General features: G+C 30.5%; 1 protein-coding gene across 4 annotated transcripts in view; it reads right to left on the reverse strand.

The window, feature by feature from the left end:
* LOC118186115 (uncharacterized) overlaps positions 1-20,896 on the reverse strand; it is a 193,772-nt gene that overhangs the window by 74,503 nt on the left and 98,373 nt on the right. Inside the window, exon 1 of one of the 4 annotated variants that reach the window (XM_035356141.2) lies at positions 14,079-14,370. The exons of 2 other annotated variants lie outside the window; for them this stretch is intronic. In XM_035356141.2, coding sequence (XP_035212032.2) covers positions 14,079-14,117 — 39 coding nt within the window. In that variant the 5' untranslated portion in view covers positions 14,118-14,370. Of the gene's footprint in view, positions 1-9,291; positions 9,547-14,078; positions 14,371-20,896 lie in introns of those variants that run through there. One more of the 4 variants, XM_085811405.1, reaches the window with a different exon arrangement.

The raw sequence follows: 20,896 nt of genomic DNA on the forward strand, positions 1-20,896 counted from the left end.
TTACTGAGCTAAGTCCCCGTTCTAAAATAGAGCCATACGTACTACTTTTGTGTCACATTAAAAAACTGGATGATTTTAAGTAGTAGTTGAATTAATGTTATTAATTCTTAAAGTACAAACGAAGAATAAATTAAAGATAAATAAAGAATACATTAAAGATAGAAAACGAACAAAGACTACATTAAACAAACAAAACAAAGAATACATCAAAGATAGAAAAGATGCTTATGATTTACAGTCGTGCTGCATGCACAGAGTTTTAAAATGTACGATTCACAATTTCATGCGCAAAGGCTTTTACACAATTGCACACAAAAGTTTTACTATGAAAACCATCTACATTAGAAAATAATTTAGAATGTTAACATAAATATCCTGAAGCGGTGCATACACGAAAATTATTACAAGTGCCGCTAAGGGTTCTTTAGTCACGGTTCCGCATTTAAAAAAAGCCCACACCTGTAATAACAGCAGGAATAAAAAAAGTCAAATGAAGAGCTAAACCTGACGCTTCCTCGCAGTCACACATTACGCATGCGTAATAAATTTCCACCCGTTCACGCCTGCATCGTTAATCTTGTCTTCAAAATGAGTAAGTTTTAATTTATGCTTCATAATTTACAGTATATGGCGGAAAATTCAAACGACGAATCTGCCGATAGAGACAACTTCATCTCTGGATGTGCTACAGAAAAAGAGAATGTTTAATGATATATAGTTTAAGGAAAATGTGTTTAGCGGAACGACTTGCTTACGTTACAGGGGAAAAAAAATTGCGGGGAAAAATAATTATGGGTAGTTAACATATAAAAAACTCTAAATAACATTTCTAGAACAACTGCGTCTAGCATGCCTACGAAAAGAGTCAGACCTCCTTAAAAAACTGAAAATAAATAACGTACAAACTTTCAATAAAATTTTTTTTTATTTGCCATGAATATTTTTCAGTTAATTCTTTTCTCAAATACATCCATTCATTGCTACTGGTATAGCGAGTGACTTCATCTCTGGATGATTGCAAATTCCACATTATAAAGAGGAAGAGTTTTCAATATAACGATTTTTTTGGCTGTATTTTATTTTTACTTTTTGAAAGTATTATCACCCCAAAGGGCGTTAGTCCAAAAGGGCTATTAATTTCAAAACGGCGTTTTGCGTCCCTTTTCAAACAGTTGTCACATAATATTATCGCCATGTATTATGTTTAAAGAAATTAAATAATGAAAAATACGCCTGAATGCATTAATTTCTCGCATTGTGAAGATATCAAAAAGCAATCAAATTTTGAATAACGTAGACCTCCAACCGAACCTGGGCATTTGGAAGCCCGAACTTTGAATCTGTTTTACTATTTCAAATTCTGTAAAACTTTAACGAATTTCTGATTAACAAACTCAACGATTCCAAAGCGAGCAATGGCAACACTGTGTGGAAAAAATAAAACTTTTTATCTCCGGCGCGAGAGATTGTATATCAGAAATTCTTAAGATATGCTCTTTTTAAATTATTTAGTGATATTTCATTGCATTGAATTTTATGTGTTTTAAGTGAAGAACATGATATTTAATAAAAAAAGGTAACACACAAAACTTTCTTTTGGGAGTAATATAAAATCTGAAAGTTTTCAGATTTCTTTAAAGAATATTTTTAGTTGCTTAGATAACTTTCTTTTTGAATTGGAAACGCATATATGATTATAGGATATGAAAATGTTAACAGCAAATTACATATTAATAACGTCCTGCAAAAGCTAGCAAAATGAATAACTTCCGGAGGTATTTCATTCGTGGCACTTCAACTATTGATCATTTACGTCTGTATACACAAATTCACGGTACTTTAAAATTCTATATATTTCAATAAAAGGTTATTAAAGTATCTGTTTATCAGTGAAATACTGCAGCTATTAACTATGATAATTTTATCACAAAGTTGTAGAACTAATATGTATACAGACAATATGTTTTATAAAACTGCAAGAACAATTTCTAGTTTTTCAAATGTATAACAAGAGTACCATATCTGAAATTCATAGATTTACCAAGTATATGCTAATTTGTAATTCAAACAGACATCCCAAATTCCATACAAACTTGCGAAAAACTTAAATTACTTTTCTCTACTTTACAAAACTTATTCAAATTCTTTGGTTCTGTTCAAATTTTAGTACAAGCGTATTTTCTACCGTATTTCGATATGCAGAAACCCCTCTTATTTATTTATATAGCTTAAAATGTCCTCAATTTAAAATGAAAAACGAATATACTATTAAAAAATAAATAAATACTTTATTACTAAAAAAAACGGATTAAAATTAAAAATATTCCTAGGTCTCAAAATTTATATATCATATTTTTAAGACATATTTTCTAATAAGATACAATCTGGTGTCTCAGGGAATTTTCATTGAGCCATTCTTCCACAGTGTTGCATCTAAACTCTGGACTACCAGTGCCGTTATATATAAATTCTAGAAAATCTGAACAAAACGTAAATAGAACTCTTGATTTGCATTAAACTAGAACTAGAGCCAGAACTAAAAAGACTGTATGAAAGAAAGCGCGTAATGTTCATGTAAACGTAATCTAATAATTGCATATAAATGTAATATATTCTTCCTTTATATTTATTAGAAGTGGTAGGATTATTTTGAAGGGAATTAGGATTTATTTCAGAGGAACAGAACCAGAGTAATCATCTCAGCCACCCGGATGATAGAAAAGGTAAGAGACTTCTTTTTGCCTTTAGAATTCTGATTAAGAACCTACACACAGATATCGTAGAAACACGAACAAGAGACTGAAATTAAAACCCACTTTCCTTTTTTAAAATTCACAACAAATTTACGCAAATTTAATAGTTGAATTATAATAATTAGTAATAAGTGCCTGAAATTTGAATTCTGTCAGTAAGCGGTCAGCTAAAATACGCACCAGGAGTGGCCACCAGTGGCCAAGCAGTAAAATCAGTTAACAGTTTATACCACGGTTCGAATTCCAACGAAAGAGCTGCATGGACATTTTTCCCACAAGTAACGTGCATACCAGCCAGTTTCCTTTAGAATGTCCTCCATGATGGCATCCATTCCCATAGGCAGACAGCCCGCCAGTTCTTTGTCATAATCAAATAAAATAAGTGGAACAAAAGTTTTACGTTTCCTACTTACACGTACGGGATGCAATTATGCGTGCAATACCTGTCTTTGAGCTATGGAATGTTTTGTTCAGAATTCATAATAAGTTCTATTTTTCATTGAAAATTCATACCTACAGTTTGCGTTTGGTTAGCACTCTCAAAATTTTACATTTATATTTAAAATTTTTAAATATTCTGTCAGACCATTTAAGGAAACGAAAGGAAGCTTCTATTTCTAAATAGAGCCACATGTTTTGTCAACACAAAACTAAACACACAACACATGCACATTTATTTTTTCATAAAAGAGATAAATACATGTAGGAAATCTTCCGAAAAATTGAAGCTCGTGAAAATTATGTCATAAGAATTTTATCTGCGATAAGTTTAGACATAAACATGTTGCGAATTTCAACCCTATCACCTCTACCAAGCAAGCCACATAAATTAAACTTCCTCTCCAGCGCCATCTATGGAACTAACACTGAAATAATCTGTAAGAACAGAGGCGTTTGTTAGTCAAGGCACGTAATCTCAGACCTTGCCTTTATCAGTTAACCATTACTGATTGATTACGAACAGGATGATGAAAGTAATATTCGTTGGGGGTGTCGTAGCATTCCAGTTTGCCGTTTTTTAATTATGGCAGTTAAAATATCACACATTAATGGTTTAATGTGTTTAACATCAGTCTGTTGATATTTTTATCAGTTTCTACGAAGACTGTTCTGCAGTTTTTATATTCACGAAGGACTTATTCATAAAATTCAGTTTGTAATTTAAATTTCCCCCTATTTTTCATTTTACTGTTAATTAAAATAAATTAAAAAAATATACCTAAAAAAGAGGATTTTTCTCTCTACATTTTTTGGGTACGTTCTCATTTGAAAAAAAATAATATTTAGCTTGTATATATATTCATTAATAAACTTATTGCGCCGCGCATTTATAAATCTTAAAAAAAAAAAAAAAAAAAAAAAAAAAAAAAAAAAAAAAAAAAACTGAAAGGATTTAGGTTTTATATGTCGTACTATAAGGTGTTTGTTTAGAATGCTTTATGCTCTAACTAAGGATCTCAGGTAGAACTCTTGAACTCATTATTGTGAATGCAATTTTTTTTTTTGTGTGTAGCTTTATTATTAAGCATCGCATCGTTTCTTTGCACTTACGCCACATAATTCAACAGCAAACCACAAAATTTTCAAAAGCAGCATATGTTTAGAATTCCCGATACAGGATTAAGTAATAGCATACATTTTTCTATTTTTTTTTCTTGTCTTTTTCAGTTTATAAAATTATTATATCAATGTTCAGTTTTCTTAGATGACATTAAAAAAATTTTTTTTTAATTATTAACTTTTTGTGTTTTGTATTATTTATTAAACATCACATTTTTCGCACTAATACCGCCTAAAATTAAACAGCAAAGTCATACAATATTTAAAAATTGCATAGCTTTAGAATTCTCATTAGATACGTTTTTTATATTCGCTATATTATTTCTTTATTTAAAAAAGTTATCATAAAAAAGAAAAAAAAGTATATAGTTATTTTAATGAATCTAACCGGTGTAATTTCATAAAAAATATTTAAAAACTTCTGATTACGTATCTTATTTTAATGGATTTTTATTTAAATCTCAATCATATTAAAAGTAGAAAAATATTTTTGCTTTTAAATCGTTTAATTTGTTACTCAATAACATTTTAGATTAAACCTAAAAGTTAAATATCTTAGGTTTTACTGTATAACAAAACACTGTGATGTAGAAAATAAAATTATTTTATTACTGCTTTCAAATAGACCAATTTCTTGATTAAAATCAGAAGATAAATATCTTACATTTTGTCAAACGGCAACAGTGTGGTGCGCTGGAGATAAATATTTCGAACAGTACTGCCATTTATTGCTTTCAAATGGATAAGTGCGTTTGAATTTGTATAAAATATGAAATACAAATTCGAAATTCAAAATTCGGACACATGTGCACATGTTCGGGTGAAGGACTACGTGCATTAAAAATTTAGTGGCTCTAAAAGTGCCCTGGTTTTTCCACAATGCGAAGAGAACGAAAGGTCTCTCGCATTGCACACACACACGCATATAGATTCTTCATTATTTATTTATTTATTTTAAATAATACACGACGATAAGATTTTGTAACAGCAATTTAAAAAGTAAATCTGACAAAAAAGTGAGTTTCGAGATTAATAGCACCTATGGTGCTATTAACGAAATAAGGAATAAATTTAATTATGGATAGCAATTTATGCCAGAATCCCACTTATTGTTTTCTTCTCCCATGTCACTTCATCTTCTAGGATATTCTAAAGGCGAGCTATGATTTTCCAAATAGGTTTTTACATAAAGTAAAGGATTACATTCTCTTAAAAGTTTCCAATTTAGGATATTATCATTAAATCTGTATCGTGGTGCACTATCAAAGAAGATATTTGATCATTCATTTTTGGGGGAAAAAAAAACTTAACAAAGGGACTTCATCCCATCTTCTTGATGATTTTTGGGTAAAATAAATTTATTGAAAACACAAGACATTTTCCAGTGTCTGCCTGTATTTGAATTTTAGTTATTTACAACGCACTTGATCGAACTTGACCAAAACGAAGCGAGACATTGATTCTCAGGAACAGAAAGACTGACGAAATTGTAAGTTTGATTATGACAAGTTAAACGTGCTTTTCTTAGAATAGGAAGACCAAGATGTGATATATCAGGCCAAGATATATAACGTTTATTATACTTCACAGTTATATATGACATGGTTTTTTATAATGCCGACCGTTTATAATAGATGTTTTTTATGCTTTTCTAAATAAAGATTTACATATTAAAAACACAGACAAGCACAAAATTTCCTAATGACGTGTTAATAAATTTGCAGATCTCCGGGTACAAAAATATTGTAACAAAGTGTAAAATACGACATATTTTCATACAATCATGTTAGTAAGATAAAAAAGTTAGGAAGTACAGAAAAGTGGCCATTTTTGTGTGTGGGTGTTTGGGGGAAAAAATATTTGGTATTCAGACAGGCTTTTAAACAAGGACAGTTTTTAAATTACAATTCCCAGTTTTTATCAGTCAACTACATGCAAAAGCATAATATCTCACACGATTAAATGATAATGCATACTAAGATTGAGAGAGCGAAAACAAAAGTGATTCCGCACATTTCTGTGCATTTGAATAGCCTTGTCAATCATCTTCAACAGCTGGATTTAAGACTTTGCTTTCATCATTATTACTCACATTGGAATAACAATAGTAACATATCACTTTTCTGCACTCAAAAAAGAAAAATGGAATAATAACGGTAATTCTGCATGATCAAGCATTACCATATATGGTAAAAGAACGAGTTTTATTTTCAGGGGTGGTAAATTTCAGGGGTGATAACAGTTACAACTGTATAAAGCCTGCAGTAAATTTCAATCTCGTGAATGCTTGCTTCTATGAAACTCTAAAACCGCAATAAAAATGTTCTTCATTGCTTAAGAGTTCAGAGCAGGAAACCTTGTTAATGGGTTATCGCTGCGGCCGTGACAAGTGCGTTCACCTTTGTTTTCCGAAACGCGGTTTTCACTTTCGTATCACCTCTTCAGTGCTTCTTAGTGAGACTCGACCCTTTTTGCTTTTTCCTTGTCGACAAGTTGAAAACAATAAGCAGGAGACTCCAAGGGACGCCTATTCTATGATCACTGGATCTGTCTACAACTTGAGCGAACAATATTGACTCAAAAAAAACCGGTATCGACAGCCATCCCAACTTATCGGAGAAAGCCATTCTGTGGTCCTCAGTTGGTGGGCGGGTGGGTCCATTTAACTTTACTGAAAGGGAACAAGGCTTCAAGGAGCTTTAGACCAATCGCAGTACAGACCGAGTGACGAAATTTATAGCGCGCGCTCGCTGAAATTCTAGGAATATTCTCCTATTATTTCACTAACTCACACGCTGCATTTGTAGTTCGAAAAAAATAGCACAAAACAGTATCTGCTGCGTTATGTGAAGGAAAATTCCTTTTTTTAAGGGGAAACTTAACGTAGAAATTTAGAGCTAAGAAATAAAGAGTGATATGGGCTACCACGAAAGCAATGGTAAATAGATAAAAGGAAGTGAATTAAGCTTACTTCAAATCCTTTTAGAAATAAACAATTTTAATCATTTAAATTATGATTAATTTGCATTACAATCTAATAGCAAACTAAGTTTTTTTTTTTTTTTCTATGCTTACATTAAAACTGTTTCCCGCAATTTATTTTACAGTTACTATTGGAAAAATATTTCTTTAAATAAGAAATTAGAAAGAAAATATTTCTTTCTTAATATTTCTTCCTTTTTTTTTATTTTCTTTTTCTATGAAAATTTTTTCTTTCAGAAAAGAAATAAAATTCATTCGCTTTTACAGTATGGCCGATTGCTGCTGCATTCAACTATCACACACGCGTCAAAATGCTTTATTTTAAATAATTTATTCTATAATTAACATGAAAGAAAATATTTTTTCAATATAAAATATATAACCAAAATTAAACTAATATATCCTGTATGTGCGATTAATTCGTTTTGCAATTTTTGTCACACAATTACTAATACCTTTTTTTTAATATTACATTGCTATTATTTGAATTTTTTATACATATAAGAAATGCTCAGTTTAAATATTCTTCCTTCTCAAAAGATTTTATTCTGTGAAAATAATTAAAAGATAGTAATATTTTCACAGTGCAAGTACTAAAGTAAAAATAATCAGTGTAGGTCTCCTGCAGTTGAAGTCCTTGTCAAACCAGCGTTTCGACACATTTTAAATAGAAAACTAATAATAATCAATATCTCTTTTACAATATAAAAATTAGAATGCTATGAACAGTACTTTTTTTTAATTTGCAAAGAAACAATGATTTTTTAATACTATAATAGGTTACAAAAGTACTATTTCATGAACAAACCCTCAGTCTTATAGCATAATACAATAATAATGCAGTATAATTCTGCTAACAAGCCCACCAGCCGCCGAGCGGTAGAGTGCTGAACGCAGGTAGTTTGGTCCGAGGTTTGAATCCCGGGAACGAGCTGGCCGGCGTTTTCGTGGCTTTCCACATGTGTAACTTTTATACGAGCCAGTTTCCCTTAGAAAGTCCTCACTTAGAAACCAGTTTTAAAACGCAATAAAATTACACACACACACACACACACCATAATAATAATAATAAATAAATAAATAAATAAATGAAAAAAATCTGAAAGCCTTCAGATTTTATATTACTTCCAAAGGACCATTTTTTTAACGTTTTGCGTGTTATATTTATTTATTAAATATCATGTTTTTCGCACTTAAACCATCAAATTCAATTCAACAGCAATATCATATAATTAAAAAAAAGCATATCTTAAGAATTTCCGATACATAATCTCCCGCGCTAGAGATGAAAATGTTTTTTTCCGTACAATGTTGCCATTGCTCGCTTTGAAATCGTTGGGTTTCTTAATCAAAAACTCATAAATGCTTTACAAAATATGAAATAGATAATAAAACAAATTCTCAGTTCCAAATTTGGGCCTCCAGATGCCTATATTAGGATGGAGGATTACGTTATTCAGAATTTCATGGCTCTAGGTACCGTTGTTTTATCACAGTACGAGAAACATTCATACATTCTGCAGATTCCTCATTATTTAATTTCTTTGAATATAGTAGAGTGCGATAATACTTGGTGGCAACGATTTGAAAAGTGAAACGCCACAAAATGGCAAAACGAAATTAATAGCCCCTCTGGCCTAAAACTTATTTTTAAAAGTATCACACTAGTAGTAGTACAGCTAATGAAAAAGATATTATAAAGCTATTTTATAGTTTTATAATTTTTTTAAATTTTTATTTTACAGTAGTGTGAATTTCGCGTAATAATGAACGACATTCCTTTTTTGTGTTCACAGTATTATTGGTAAGGTATTCATTCATTCAACTGTTAGATTTTAAAGTAAACGTAATTCTTGCTGTAATCGAGTAGAAGCTTATCGGAGGTCTATATTTGTATTAAATGAAGAAGGTTTATGCGCTTGATAAACTTATTATCTTCTACATTTTTAAAGCATACAATTACAATTTATATCTATAATTTCAGGAATAGTATAACCTTTCTTTCAGTAGAAATTGCGGTCTTGTTTTCTGAATGTGGCTTCAAATACTCTCTCAGTTCATCGCAAATTAAAATAACTATAAATTTTGGCAATCTGAAATACGCAATGAAAACATGTTTTGGCAGAGCAAAAGCATCACTATATTTTCTATAAATTCGCAACCGATTCAGAGATCTACGACCGTATTCTTCGTTTAAATATGAAAAAATCAGCAGCGAAAACACATACAAAACCATTGTCTACTTTAGTACGTCAACTGCACAACCCTGATTGACGACGCGGCAACACTTTTTCACGCGCTTTCGACAACTTCCGTACTCAGAGAATGTAGGATGTCGGGCAGACCTGTTTTTTACTAGCAGCGACATCTGGCGGCCCACAACTTGCTTTCGACTCTCGTAGCGTAGAATAAGCAGGTGTTTTCGCACAGCGGTGTCCACCTTAGTGGTGTGGAAAATTGACAAAAAGAGTGAAAGCGAAGAAATTTATTTTGTAACTTGACTGGTGTCCATTACAGTTAATTATATATTTTTAAAATAAGTAATTTTCAGCTTAACCTTTCGGAACTCATGATAAGACGATGTTAATTCATTTTTTTAAGACGCTAAAAGATATTAAAAATGTTTATTTTTTAATTGACTGGAAGAGTGAATTTCGCATCCCTTATATTATACATCTATTTATACTAGTAAAATTTGTGCGCGTCTGTTTGTTTCTGGCATCATCTCCTCCAGAATGTCGGGGAGTTGAATTTAAAGAGAGGTACCCCCTGCCCCTTCGGATTCCAAAAAATCATGAGAAGCTATTTCGACCATTCTCATCTTTTCAAAACTTTAATCAGCAGAGATAACGCTAATTTTCACACTAATTTTTTTCCCGAGTACAGTCTCGCGCGCTGGAGATAGAAATCTGCTCTATTTCAAAAAGTGTTGCCACTGCTCACTTTTAAATCGTAGAGTTTGTTAATAAAAGATTGTAAATTTAACAAAATATGAAAAAAATAGCACTGTTAAACATTAAATATACTATTATTACATTAGGTCTTATTCTGACGCTGAAGAAAGCACTCGAATGCATGTGACGTCATTGTTAGTCGGCAGTTTTTCATTAATGTCAGCATTTTAAATAAATAGCTGCTGTTGGCAGCTTTTTTGTTTCGGGTTAGGATAATTGACACAATATGATATTGCCACGTTAATTCTTTTACTGATATTGACAAAAAGTTCTTACATTACATTTAATTTAAATCATGGCATCATATGTATTAACCTGAAGTACAAAAAGTTTTTGTTTCCTGGTTTGGCAACAAAAAAATTATTTACGAATTGGATGTTGCTTAGAAAGATTGAGCTGATTTTATTTATACTGAAATGATTTTATACATTTTCTTTTCAGGTGTATATAGAACATATAAGTTTTCCTCTGGCTGCAGCCCGCTAGTATATTGATAAAATCAGACGACATTCAATCTTATACTATAGCTAACTTTATTGAGAATATCTATGTATTTAGTGGGAGATTGAAAACTGTTCCTCTTTGACAAACAGCAAAATTCAAAAGGAAAATTCCAATTCCGTCAGAATATCTTCATAAGGGTCCCATCCTAATATCCCTCGACACAGACACAACACCAATCTCATGTAGGAAAAAATAAGGTTAATTTCATAATGTCATGCTTCGGTTCCATCTATTTCAAGAAACCTACCTTTCAAACGGTGAAGACATTTATTTCAAACTAGTCTTAGTATGCTTTCATTAAAAATCACTTCCATTAAAATGCACGAATTTAGTGACTCAAAGCTTCCTTCTTAATAACTTGAGGGCAAACAAAAATATTAATTACGTAACGATTAAAGAAATTGAATTTTATACTAATGCTTCTAAGACTTCCGCCACAATAACAAATTAAGGAGCACTAAAGCTGAGTTCCATCCCAATTTTATGGCATGATAAAAATCTTCTTATTTATAAAAAAACTTAAATAATTTACATCGCTGTTAAATTTTCTATATACACACCATGGAGGCTTTATCCTGTAGTCATATTCAGTTAACCACTCGACAAACAATAAGGCAAGTTGCAATGCAGGAACAATAAGTATGATAAATTCTATAAAAAGATTTTCTATTTATCTCTTAAAAAACCTTAATGTATTAATTCGACCGCTTTTATAACAAAAGAAAATATTTCTTGATTAAAATTTTATACATCTTCTTTCATAATAAAAATATAAATGACAATTTGAGAGTCTCACAAGTAAACGATTTTATTGCCTATTCATATGTAGATTTCCATAAGGTACATCATGTTAAGAATGTGAATTTTTGAGAAAAATATTTCTGCATGAACTATAGTAAATAATAGAAGTGCTATAGAAGACTATTTCTTCTATAGCAGAAGTCATTCATAGAAAATATACGGAAATATACCGAAATATTAATCAAATTTAAATTACTTTAACTACTGATTTATGTACATATGATACACAATATTCAAGTTACTAAGTCGTTTAAGTAGGGCCTGCCTGGGAAGAGGAAATTATTTTAGAAGCCCAAATGGAACTGGTATTACATATGAAACAGATAAAAAAACTATGCAGTAGGTTCTCCTACCGAAAAAGATTAGATTAGATTGTGGCAACGCACGGAAGAATTATTTACTATCTACGAAAGGTTCATACCAGGTCTAATCAAAAAGCAGAAAATACTTTACGGAAACTGAAGTCTACTGTACTGAAAATTTCCTATTAAGGAAAATTAAGCTTTAAAGCGCTAATCATATTACTGTTATCTGTAATGATGAGAAACAGAGAAGAAACATCTTCATCACTTCGGAGTTTAGGAATGAGGTTCTTTCTTTTGAGTTAAATTCGTTCATTATCACCTCTGCTTTTATAAAGGAGCAATATATTGCCAATTCTCACTTCTGCGATTTATTTTGTGCACTCTATTCAGTTTCCGAAAATTATATGAAACATGGACAATTTTTATATGCAATTTTCGGGGATTTATTTTACAATTCGGAATCTGAAATACATAAGGTTAAAAAATAATCTTGTAAAATATATGTATATAAACAAACATAGTTATAAACGCTATTATTAAACGCTATAAACTATTATTTCAGAATTTAAATTTTCTTACTTTGCGTTTAGCACGTGAGTTAAGTGCTGAAAAATAACGACTTTTACACTACTTAAGATTCGGTTATTGACTTAACTGATAAAATAACTTACCACTAAACTTATATATGCCCTACATAGAAAAAGCCACAGAAGTAAAAATTGTTTGTTTTCAACTTCTGACTCCCTAACTGATAAAGTAATTTAATGCCTCAAGCAATAGGAAGATTCAATAAGAATACAAAATAGGAGTTTTAGTTGATAATTAATAAAGAAAGTCTTGTTAACTCATGGAAATGGCTACTATATGATTTCCCCGAACCAAGAACAGCCCAATAAAATATAAATTCTTGTGTCCTTAAAAAAATCGACAGACATACAATTTTAAAGAAGTTTTTTAAACTGAAAATAAACTAGAATTTAAAAATGAAAGAAAGTTCAATTAAGAGAAAACTGCCTGACCTTTAAAAAAATCTGATGTAGATACCACATGACCTTGTACGGCCTATTAAAATTATATACATTTTTTGCTGCGACAATAAACTGATACACTGTTAGATATTTACAACAATAAACTGATATTAAAGATCATCAGATATTTATTGTTAAATTACACTTACATATAACGTTATTATGTAAGTATATAGCTAGATTTCATGACTTACTGAAATTTGTTTTTTAAATTTGACATTGCCAAAACCTTAATATCTTCGTCATTTAAAACACTTCTATAACTGGAAGTATGCGACTACGACCAACGATTCCAAAATAATGGGCCACGTAAATATTTTGAAGCCGGGTAAATAAGAGGGATATATATGTATGTATGCATAACTAGATGTTTCATTAATAGGCAAATAAGATGCTTGCGTGAGAACCTCAACTTCGAAATCCGATGTTTATTGAATCTAGATTTAAAAAGATTCCAAAAATTAGATGTTCAAATGGATACTGACAGACGACAACTATGTTAATAGTTTTGGATTATCAACTGAATAAGTTGAGAAATTAATATAATCAACATGCGCTAAGAAATCCAATCACCAAACTCACGAACGACTCATGCGAATGAACATCTTAATAAGCACCATAAGAATCTAGATTCAATAAAAAAGAGATTAAAAAATAAATCAGGACTTAAAGTATTATTCCAAAAATCAATAGAAAAGTAAGAGAGCTAAAAACACTACGTTAAATTTCTTGAAATTCTCCAATATTTCTCCCATACAACAAGAATACGCAAAATGCACTGTTTATTCAAACAGCTTTTACAGCTTAACGTTCTAACTGAAAATTCTTTTTCAATAAAAGAAGAAAACACACTTTGAATCAAATGTGATTAATTTATTTCAGAAGAAGAGTTACAGAAAAGCCACATAATTCTCAAATTCGCAAATCCAATTCTGAAAGAAATTATTTTAGAAGCTTCCTCTTAAAAATCAAACATAATTATATAGACTTTTTAAACACATCTAAATTTTTTTCTTCTTTTCTTAAAAAAAAAAAAAAAAAAAAAAAAAAAAAAAAAAAAAAAAAACCACTCAATTTTTTTTTTTGTTACCTCAACTACAGCGAGATGAATTAGACAAAGTGGAAATAAATTTTGTCATTCTGCTAAATATATCTGACATTAACACTGAAGGAAAATCTACGATGGCTTACCAAAACAGAGTTCACACAAGCTTGAACTGATAACTCCATTCAAAAGAAAGAATCCAAAATAATGGGCAAAAGAAATGAAACAATCTTCTCGAATATTCTAGCGATAAATGGGCACATTAGAAAGATATTAAAAATCCAGCATCTCCAGCAGTATATGAAAGCACATACTCCAAAATATGAACAATAAATGTAATAATCCAAAGTATGCACAATAAGTGTTGTAAGCAACTGTTACTGTGTGTCTTCAGTTGTATACAAGTAATGGCATGCAACGCTAAGGATGAGTTCATATTGGAAGTTACGCAACCGTCTGAAGAAATAACTGTCAACGCGTGATCATCTTTTCAGATTTTTCTAGATGGCACCCAGCAGTAATTGTCAATTTTGCAGATAATGTTATTTTGATTGGTGGAGTTTGGTTGTAGGAGGAGTCACTACAAAAACTGGAGGCGGGGCTCGATCGCTAAGTTTCCAGAATCTTCATCAAGTCCAAATAAAAATTAAAATGCAAATAACGAGTCTAAGCGGGCGTTCTCCTTTCCAGATGGTTCACTACTGGAAATTCAATGTCATTCAACTGAACTTGAAACACTTGTTGCAGAGCCATTAACAGTTGAGGTTAAGGATTAATCCAGAAGCCACCTGACTCGGCTCAAATCGCAGATTATATAACTTATAACCTACATGGAATTTATTTAGTTAGTAATAACCACCGAAACTGCAATAGTGAGTGAATTTTGTGAGCGTAAAATATATAGCTCTAGCTGCAGAACAAAGCACTTCATCTTCGCTTTTCAAGTAAGTGATGTTACTTCCGCCTTCAAAGTAGCTAATATTAACAACCGACTTGTTAGGCTTCAATTACCATCTCCTTTATATATTTTCCCAACTAATTTTAAATCTTCTTTACAAAATATTTAATAGTAATTTTATGCTTTAGTACGCGGAGAAAGAAAAAAAAAAAAAAAAAAAAAAAAAAAAAACAGTTACTTTACAACTTGTATCAACAGAAACGAAATGTGCACAATATACGTAACGAGCATTTTGACTTTTATATTTCATAATTAACTTGAGAGCAGGGCTGGCGCTAAAGAACGTGCAACCGCACTGGACGGCAGAATTTAGGGGCGCCAAAATTGTTAGAACTTAGGAAAGAATCGGGCGGCAGAATTTTGGATTCTCAGCGTTTGCACCGGACGGCAAAAAGCCAAGCGCTGGCCCTGCTTGAGAGTATTAAATTTTTCCCTGCTACAATAAAATATATTTTGAAAATATGTGAATAACTCAACGGTACATAACAGAAAATTACTGCTGTAAAATATATTTAGAATTCCTATACTAATTTATTTTTTGATGCATGAAATTAATACAAAGCATACAAATATGCATAACAAATATGTGAGTGTTGACATATGACAAGGTAAAATTAATAACTAAGGTACAAACATGCAAATATCATTCGACAAGTTTGTATGTCACGTATTAATATCATGCATAAAAAAATTGCCAACGACTTTACGGAGTATTTCTACGAAATTTATTAAGTAGTAGTTCTGCAAAACTGCTGTAAAATATATTTAGAATTCCTATACTAATTTATTTTTTCATGTATGAAATTAATACAAAGCATACAAATATGCACGACAAATATGTGCATGTTGATATAGGACAGGGTAAAAATTAATAAAGTACAAACATGCAGATACCATTCGACAAGTTTGTATGTCACGTATTAATCTCATGCATAGAAAATTTTTTCAAATATTTTAAGGAATATTTCTGCAAAATTTATTGGTTACAAATTTTATGAACCGCATAATTTTTAATATAATTTAGTAATCATTTCATGCCTTTTAATAAAAGACGTACTTATATTAATAGTTCATTATATTATTGCATAATTAATATTAATATTAAATATTTATATTAATTTAAATATTTATATTAAATACGTAATATATTAAACACATACACATGTTATTAATTATACTATTTATGATGTACAGTGAATTCTTTCGCCACGATCACATCCCAAAGGCAAAATAATAATTACTTTCGAAAAATTAAATAATCATCAGTGTTGCACATTACCTCTCTGCCGATTACTTCCACGAAAGGGAAAAAAATCATCTAGAACTATAAGGAGGGTCTTTGTAATTTAGTTGCAAAAAGAACAAGATTATTTTTTATCCTTTCACGCTTGGAGAAGGTTTAAAAATGAAAATATTTCTTGAATATTTCAACGTTTCTTACCTATAGAAGAAAAATTATCGCGGAATTAGACAGTTACTATACAAATACTTTCCTTAGTTTAAAAAAATTGGAAATTTCATTAGCACTTTATCATTTTCTCTTCCATAAGCTATTTTTAATTAAAAAATAATAAATTCATTTTTTAATGTTACACAGAACTCTACGAGTTAAGATATGCGGTATTAAAAAGCTATGAAACAGTATGCCATGGATGTACTTCAATCACCATCACACAAAAGTTTTCTAAACTTATGTCTTGGGAATAACAGAATTCTCCATGATCTAACCGTTTCTAAAATTTTATAGTTGCTCTGCAATTTCTAAAAAACAGATTGGTTACTTTTTTAAACAAATATTTTGAATCGATTAAAAAAACCATCATCTAACTTATACTGGGTAGTAGTTGAAATTTACGTCTTGGGAATAATAGAATTCTCCATGATCCAACCGCTTCTAAAATTTTATAGTTGCTAGTTGCTCTGCAATTTCTAAAAAACAGATTAGTTTCTTTTTTAAATAAATATTCTGAATCAGTTCTAAAAAGCTATTAGATAGCTAATATTGGGTAGTAGTTTAGGAAACTTGCAATCAGATTATTTTAAGAGCACTGAAAACAAATTATACATAAATGTTTTTATCTACTTCTCCCACACAAATAGATAAGCTTTAATACTCTACTATTTACAAGTAATTGTGAAAAGGGACATATCCTCTGCATTTATAACAGTATTAAAATAATATAAAATTGACTAGGATTAGAATTTTTACTTCTCGATCCTCTATAAATTAACGTTACACTAATCAAACAAGATTTACGATCTCTTTATAGCAGGGTGAAAGGGTCGAGTAAAACCATTCATGGTTAATTCAGTGAACGAAAGGTTAATTAGTCTCAATAAAATAGTGTAACAATTATTCTTCAACTTCCTTTTAATAATGCCAACAAGTTAGAAGAGAGGTGTTAGTCAGGTGTCGGAAGTTCCCGCCTTATTACAGTTCCCGTCTATCAAACAGGCATATCAATCTCCCGCTGCTACTTGCATTATTTCATTTTTTATAGTCTGGCGTCAAGAGAGGAGTAGCAATATGACTTAAGGAAACGGTCGTTTGTGAAATGAAATAACACTCCATGTGGTACATGCAAGATAAAAATTTTAATTAGTAGTAATCCCTCCAATACCAAATAAAAAATTATCGCTCTATGTATTTCAAAATAAAACAAAAAAAGGTGGAAGTAAATGATCCATTCAATTGAGGAGCAAAATAACATTTAAGGTTGAGAGGAGGAAAAGATGAATAAATTTTATCAATTGATGATGTGAAAAGATTCACAGAATTCAATATTCAAGTTAGTCTGAAATACTTTAAGGAATTCTTCTCAGAACATTCTGTTACATCATATTTGCTTCCTATTCAGTATATTCTCAGGATGAAGCGAACAGTAATCAACTACTAACTTAAAAATCTTTTCTGATACTGAGCTAATTTGAATACCGGACTTTTTCTCCATTCTTATTCTGTTCTGCAAACTACAGCCGTTTTACACAGCCAGTCATAAGATTTAGAAAGTATGTTATTTATCTCGCATTCTTCAATTTTTATTTTTTAAAAACATATTTACTTTAACTATACTTCAAAGTATGGAGTAAAATTAAGGGGGAAGGTAGAATACTTTTACAATTTATTTTTCTCGGACAACATCTCCATAGCAAGTTGATTTCATAATATAAAATATTAAGCTGATATATGTGAGGTACTCTTATGAGCAAGCGTTGTTTTTTCCGTGAAAACATCTTCAAAAATGCAGGGATGTCTTATATTACGGTCAATATGATATATAAAAACAGATCGATGATAATGTTCTACTTTCCATTCATAAATGCTCATCATAATATTCTAACAAGAAGGCATGAAAAATCATTTTACACAATCCAGATAAAAGAATTATAAAAGCATATTGGACGATAAATTTTTTCCTTTACATTTCTTGAATTTTCATGATAACGGTATGCTATGTGGTGGTTAAAATAAAATTAATTTCCATAAGGTAATAAAGAAGTTTTGCCATATAAAAGTAACAACATCTCTTTTGAATACTAAATTAATCTACGGCTTCCAAGAAGGTTCTACATATCTCACTCCAGAAAATTCAATGTCTGACTATTTTGTGCTTATATGACATTCTATGCATATATAATGCGAAGCCCTGATAAGACGTTTGGCGACTGCGACAGGTTTCAAGATACATATCGTATTCCATAGGGGACAGACAGTGGGAGATACCCACTAAGTTCCCGTTTCATGAACAATAAACGAAATCCCCTATTTGCAGTAACGGAAAAACCTAGAGGCAGAAGACAAGAACAAAAAAATTTTGGCTCTGGGTTTTTACAAGATTAGAAGATAAGTGATAGTATTGTTTTGCACTTTTAGAAAAGTAATCTCAGAAATGTATTCGAAAGTTAAAACATTCAACGTTGTATCGGAACTGGAGATAATAACAGACAGTAGGTGACAAAAAAAAAAAAAAAAAAAAAAAAAAAAAATTACAGTAAAAAATTACTTTTTATCTTTTCTCCACTATTTTCTGACAACAATTACTAAAAATAACAACAGTTTTTTTTACTACAGTAAGACTATAACACACTGGTGCAATGTAAAAAAGAAGCAAATATTTGTTATATATATGGATAAGACATATATTATTAAATTTCATGACAAGCGTTTGAAATGCCATTTGTTTCGCAGTTTTATTTCAAAATAGTTATATAAACACCAAGTCTTTACTCGCCCTTTACCTTTCGCAGTCTCTATTATATTTCAATATATTTCAATTTACAAAATTGTTTTAAATTTAGTTTCAATAATCACGTTTCAGAATTTGCAAATAAAAAAATATCAATTTTATAAAAATTAAGAAATTAAGTTTTTTTATACGGTGCTCCGGAAAACTTATTGCTCAATATAAGAAAACAAAATAAAAAAAAGGTTTGATTTTTGTATAACAGAAATTGATCAAGAAATTTTATATTGACGTAATTCCCAACTTGCCTTGAGGGGTCTTTAACAACTAGATTAAAATAATTCGAGATTGAATTTTTATCCTTAAATGCCATTCAGTGTTATTCATTTTTGATTTACTAGTACGTTAACATTCCCTAATTTATAATTTTGTTACAAATGGTATGTCAAAAGAATTTTAACACAATTACGTTATAATCATTATCTAATAACTTATACAAAAAATCATTAGTCTAGAAATGTTAAGTTTTTAATCCTCCAGTTGGCTACTGAAGACTGCCAGTGTTTTGTAGAATACGAATGTTATTAAGATTTTCTGAATACGACCTCTTTTTTGGGGGGGGGGCGAGTAAAAAATTACATCGATCAATCATTTTCATGATAATCTTCTGTATAGAAATGTTCGTCATTTAATATCACATGAAAAGCCTAAAAATTTCATAAATATAAGTACAAGGACTGGGTATATGTATAAAACGTTATATTTCGTGGTTTTCTTAAATGTAAAATAACAAAATATGAATAATTGCGTCATTTGAAACATTTTTGTAATTGGAAGTACATGCCTGAGACTAGAGCTTGAGAAAATAAAGGGCTGGTAAGGATTTTTATCGACGAGGTGTATTATTAAGTTTGACAGATATGCACAAAACTCAGAAGAAAGCGATTTCAGCGACAGGAATTAATTTAAATTACATGTTTGGTTGGAGAGGAACAAGAGATTATCAGAAATTTTTATACAGTCAAAAGTCGTTAATTCGGACACACATAATCCGGACCTCAAAGCTACAAACTTTCTGTGCGACGCATGCGCGTTACACATTTACGGCTGCGAATATACGTGTGCGCATGCGCATAATACGTTTACGCATGCGCGTTTAATGTATACGGACGGTATAAGCTAAGCTAAAATTATCCAATTCAGTTAATGTTGCAGATTGCGTTGTTCCATAATCTTCGAATTGAATCCGGCTTATTATTTTTTGCAGACTGTTAGAGCAATTTTATAAAAGTAAGCTTGAACTTTCCATTATGTCAAATAGAATTTCCGATATATATTTATTAATATGTAAAGGATCTATAAAGCGAAAGTATGTTTCTAAGTCCATTAAACAAAAGGTGGAATTGCTGCAAAAAATGGATAAAGGCATATCCTTCGTTTCTCTAACCATTCCGAAATCTGTTTCGTTCATCGTCATTATAATTCGCTTCCGATAGTGAAGAAAGTGACACAGAGGTTATTGAAAACGAAAAAATTTCGATTGACAAATTAGTCGGTATTCTCGGAACAGCAATTATAGGACTTGAACAGCGGAACTTTGTAACTGAAGAAGAAATTATGTCTGTTTATAGAATTAAAGAGAAAGTATTGTCACATAAAACGAAGCAACTTAAACAACTTACATTAAAAGAAATGTTTAATAAAGTAAACAAATGAATATTAAGCTTTTTCTTTTGTAAAATTTGATACCTTTTAGATCATAATTGTTCTTTATTTCATAAATTACGGTTTCATATTTTTAATTTTATAATTTCTGCATGCC

Source organism: Stegodyphus dumicola, chromosome 2 (assembly GCF_044657685.1).
Source record: "Stegodyphus dumicola isolate Sdum_Otavi_A_Nest chromosome 2, ASM4465768v1".
NCBI lineage: Eukaryota > Metazoa > Arthropoda > Arachnida > Araneae > Eresidae > Stegodyphus > Stegodyphus dumicola.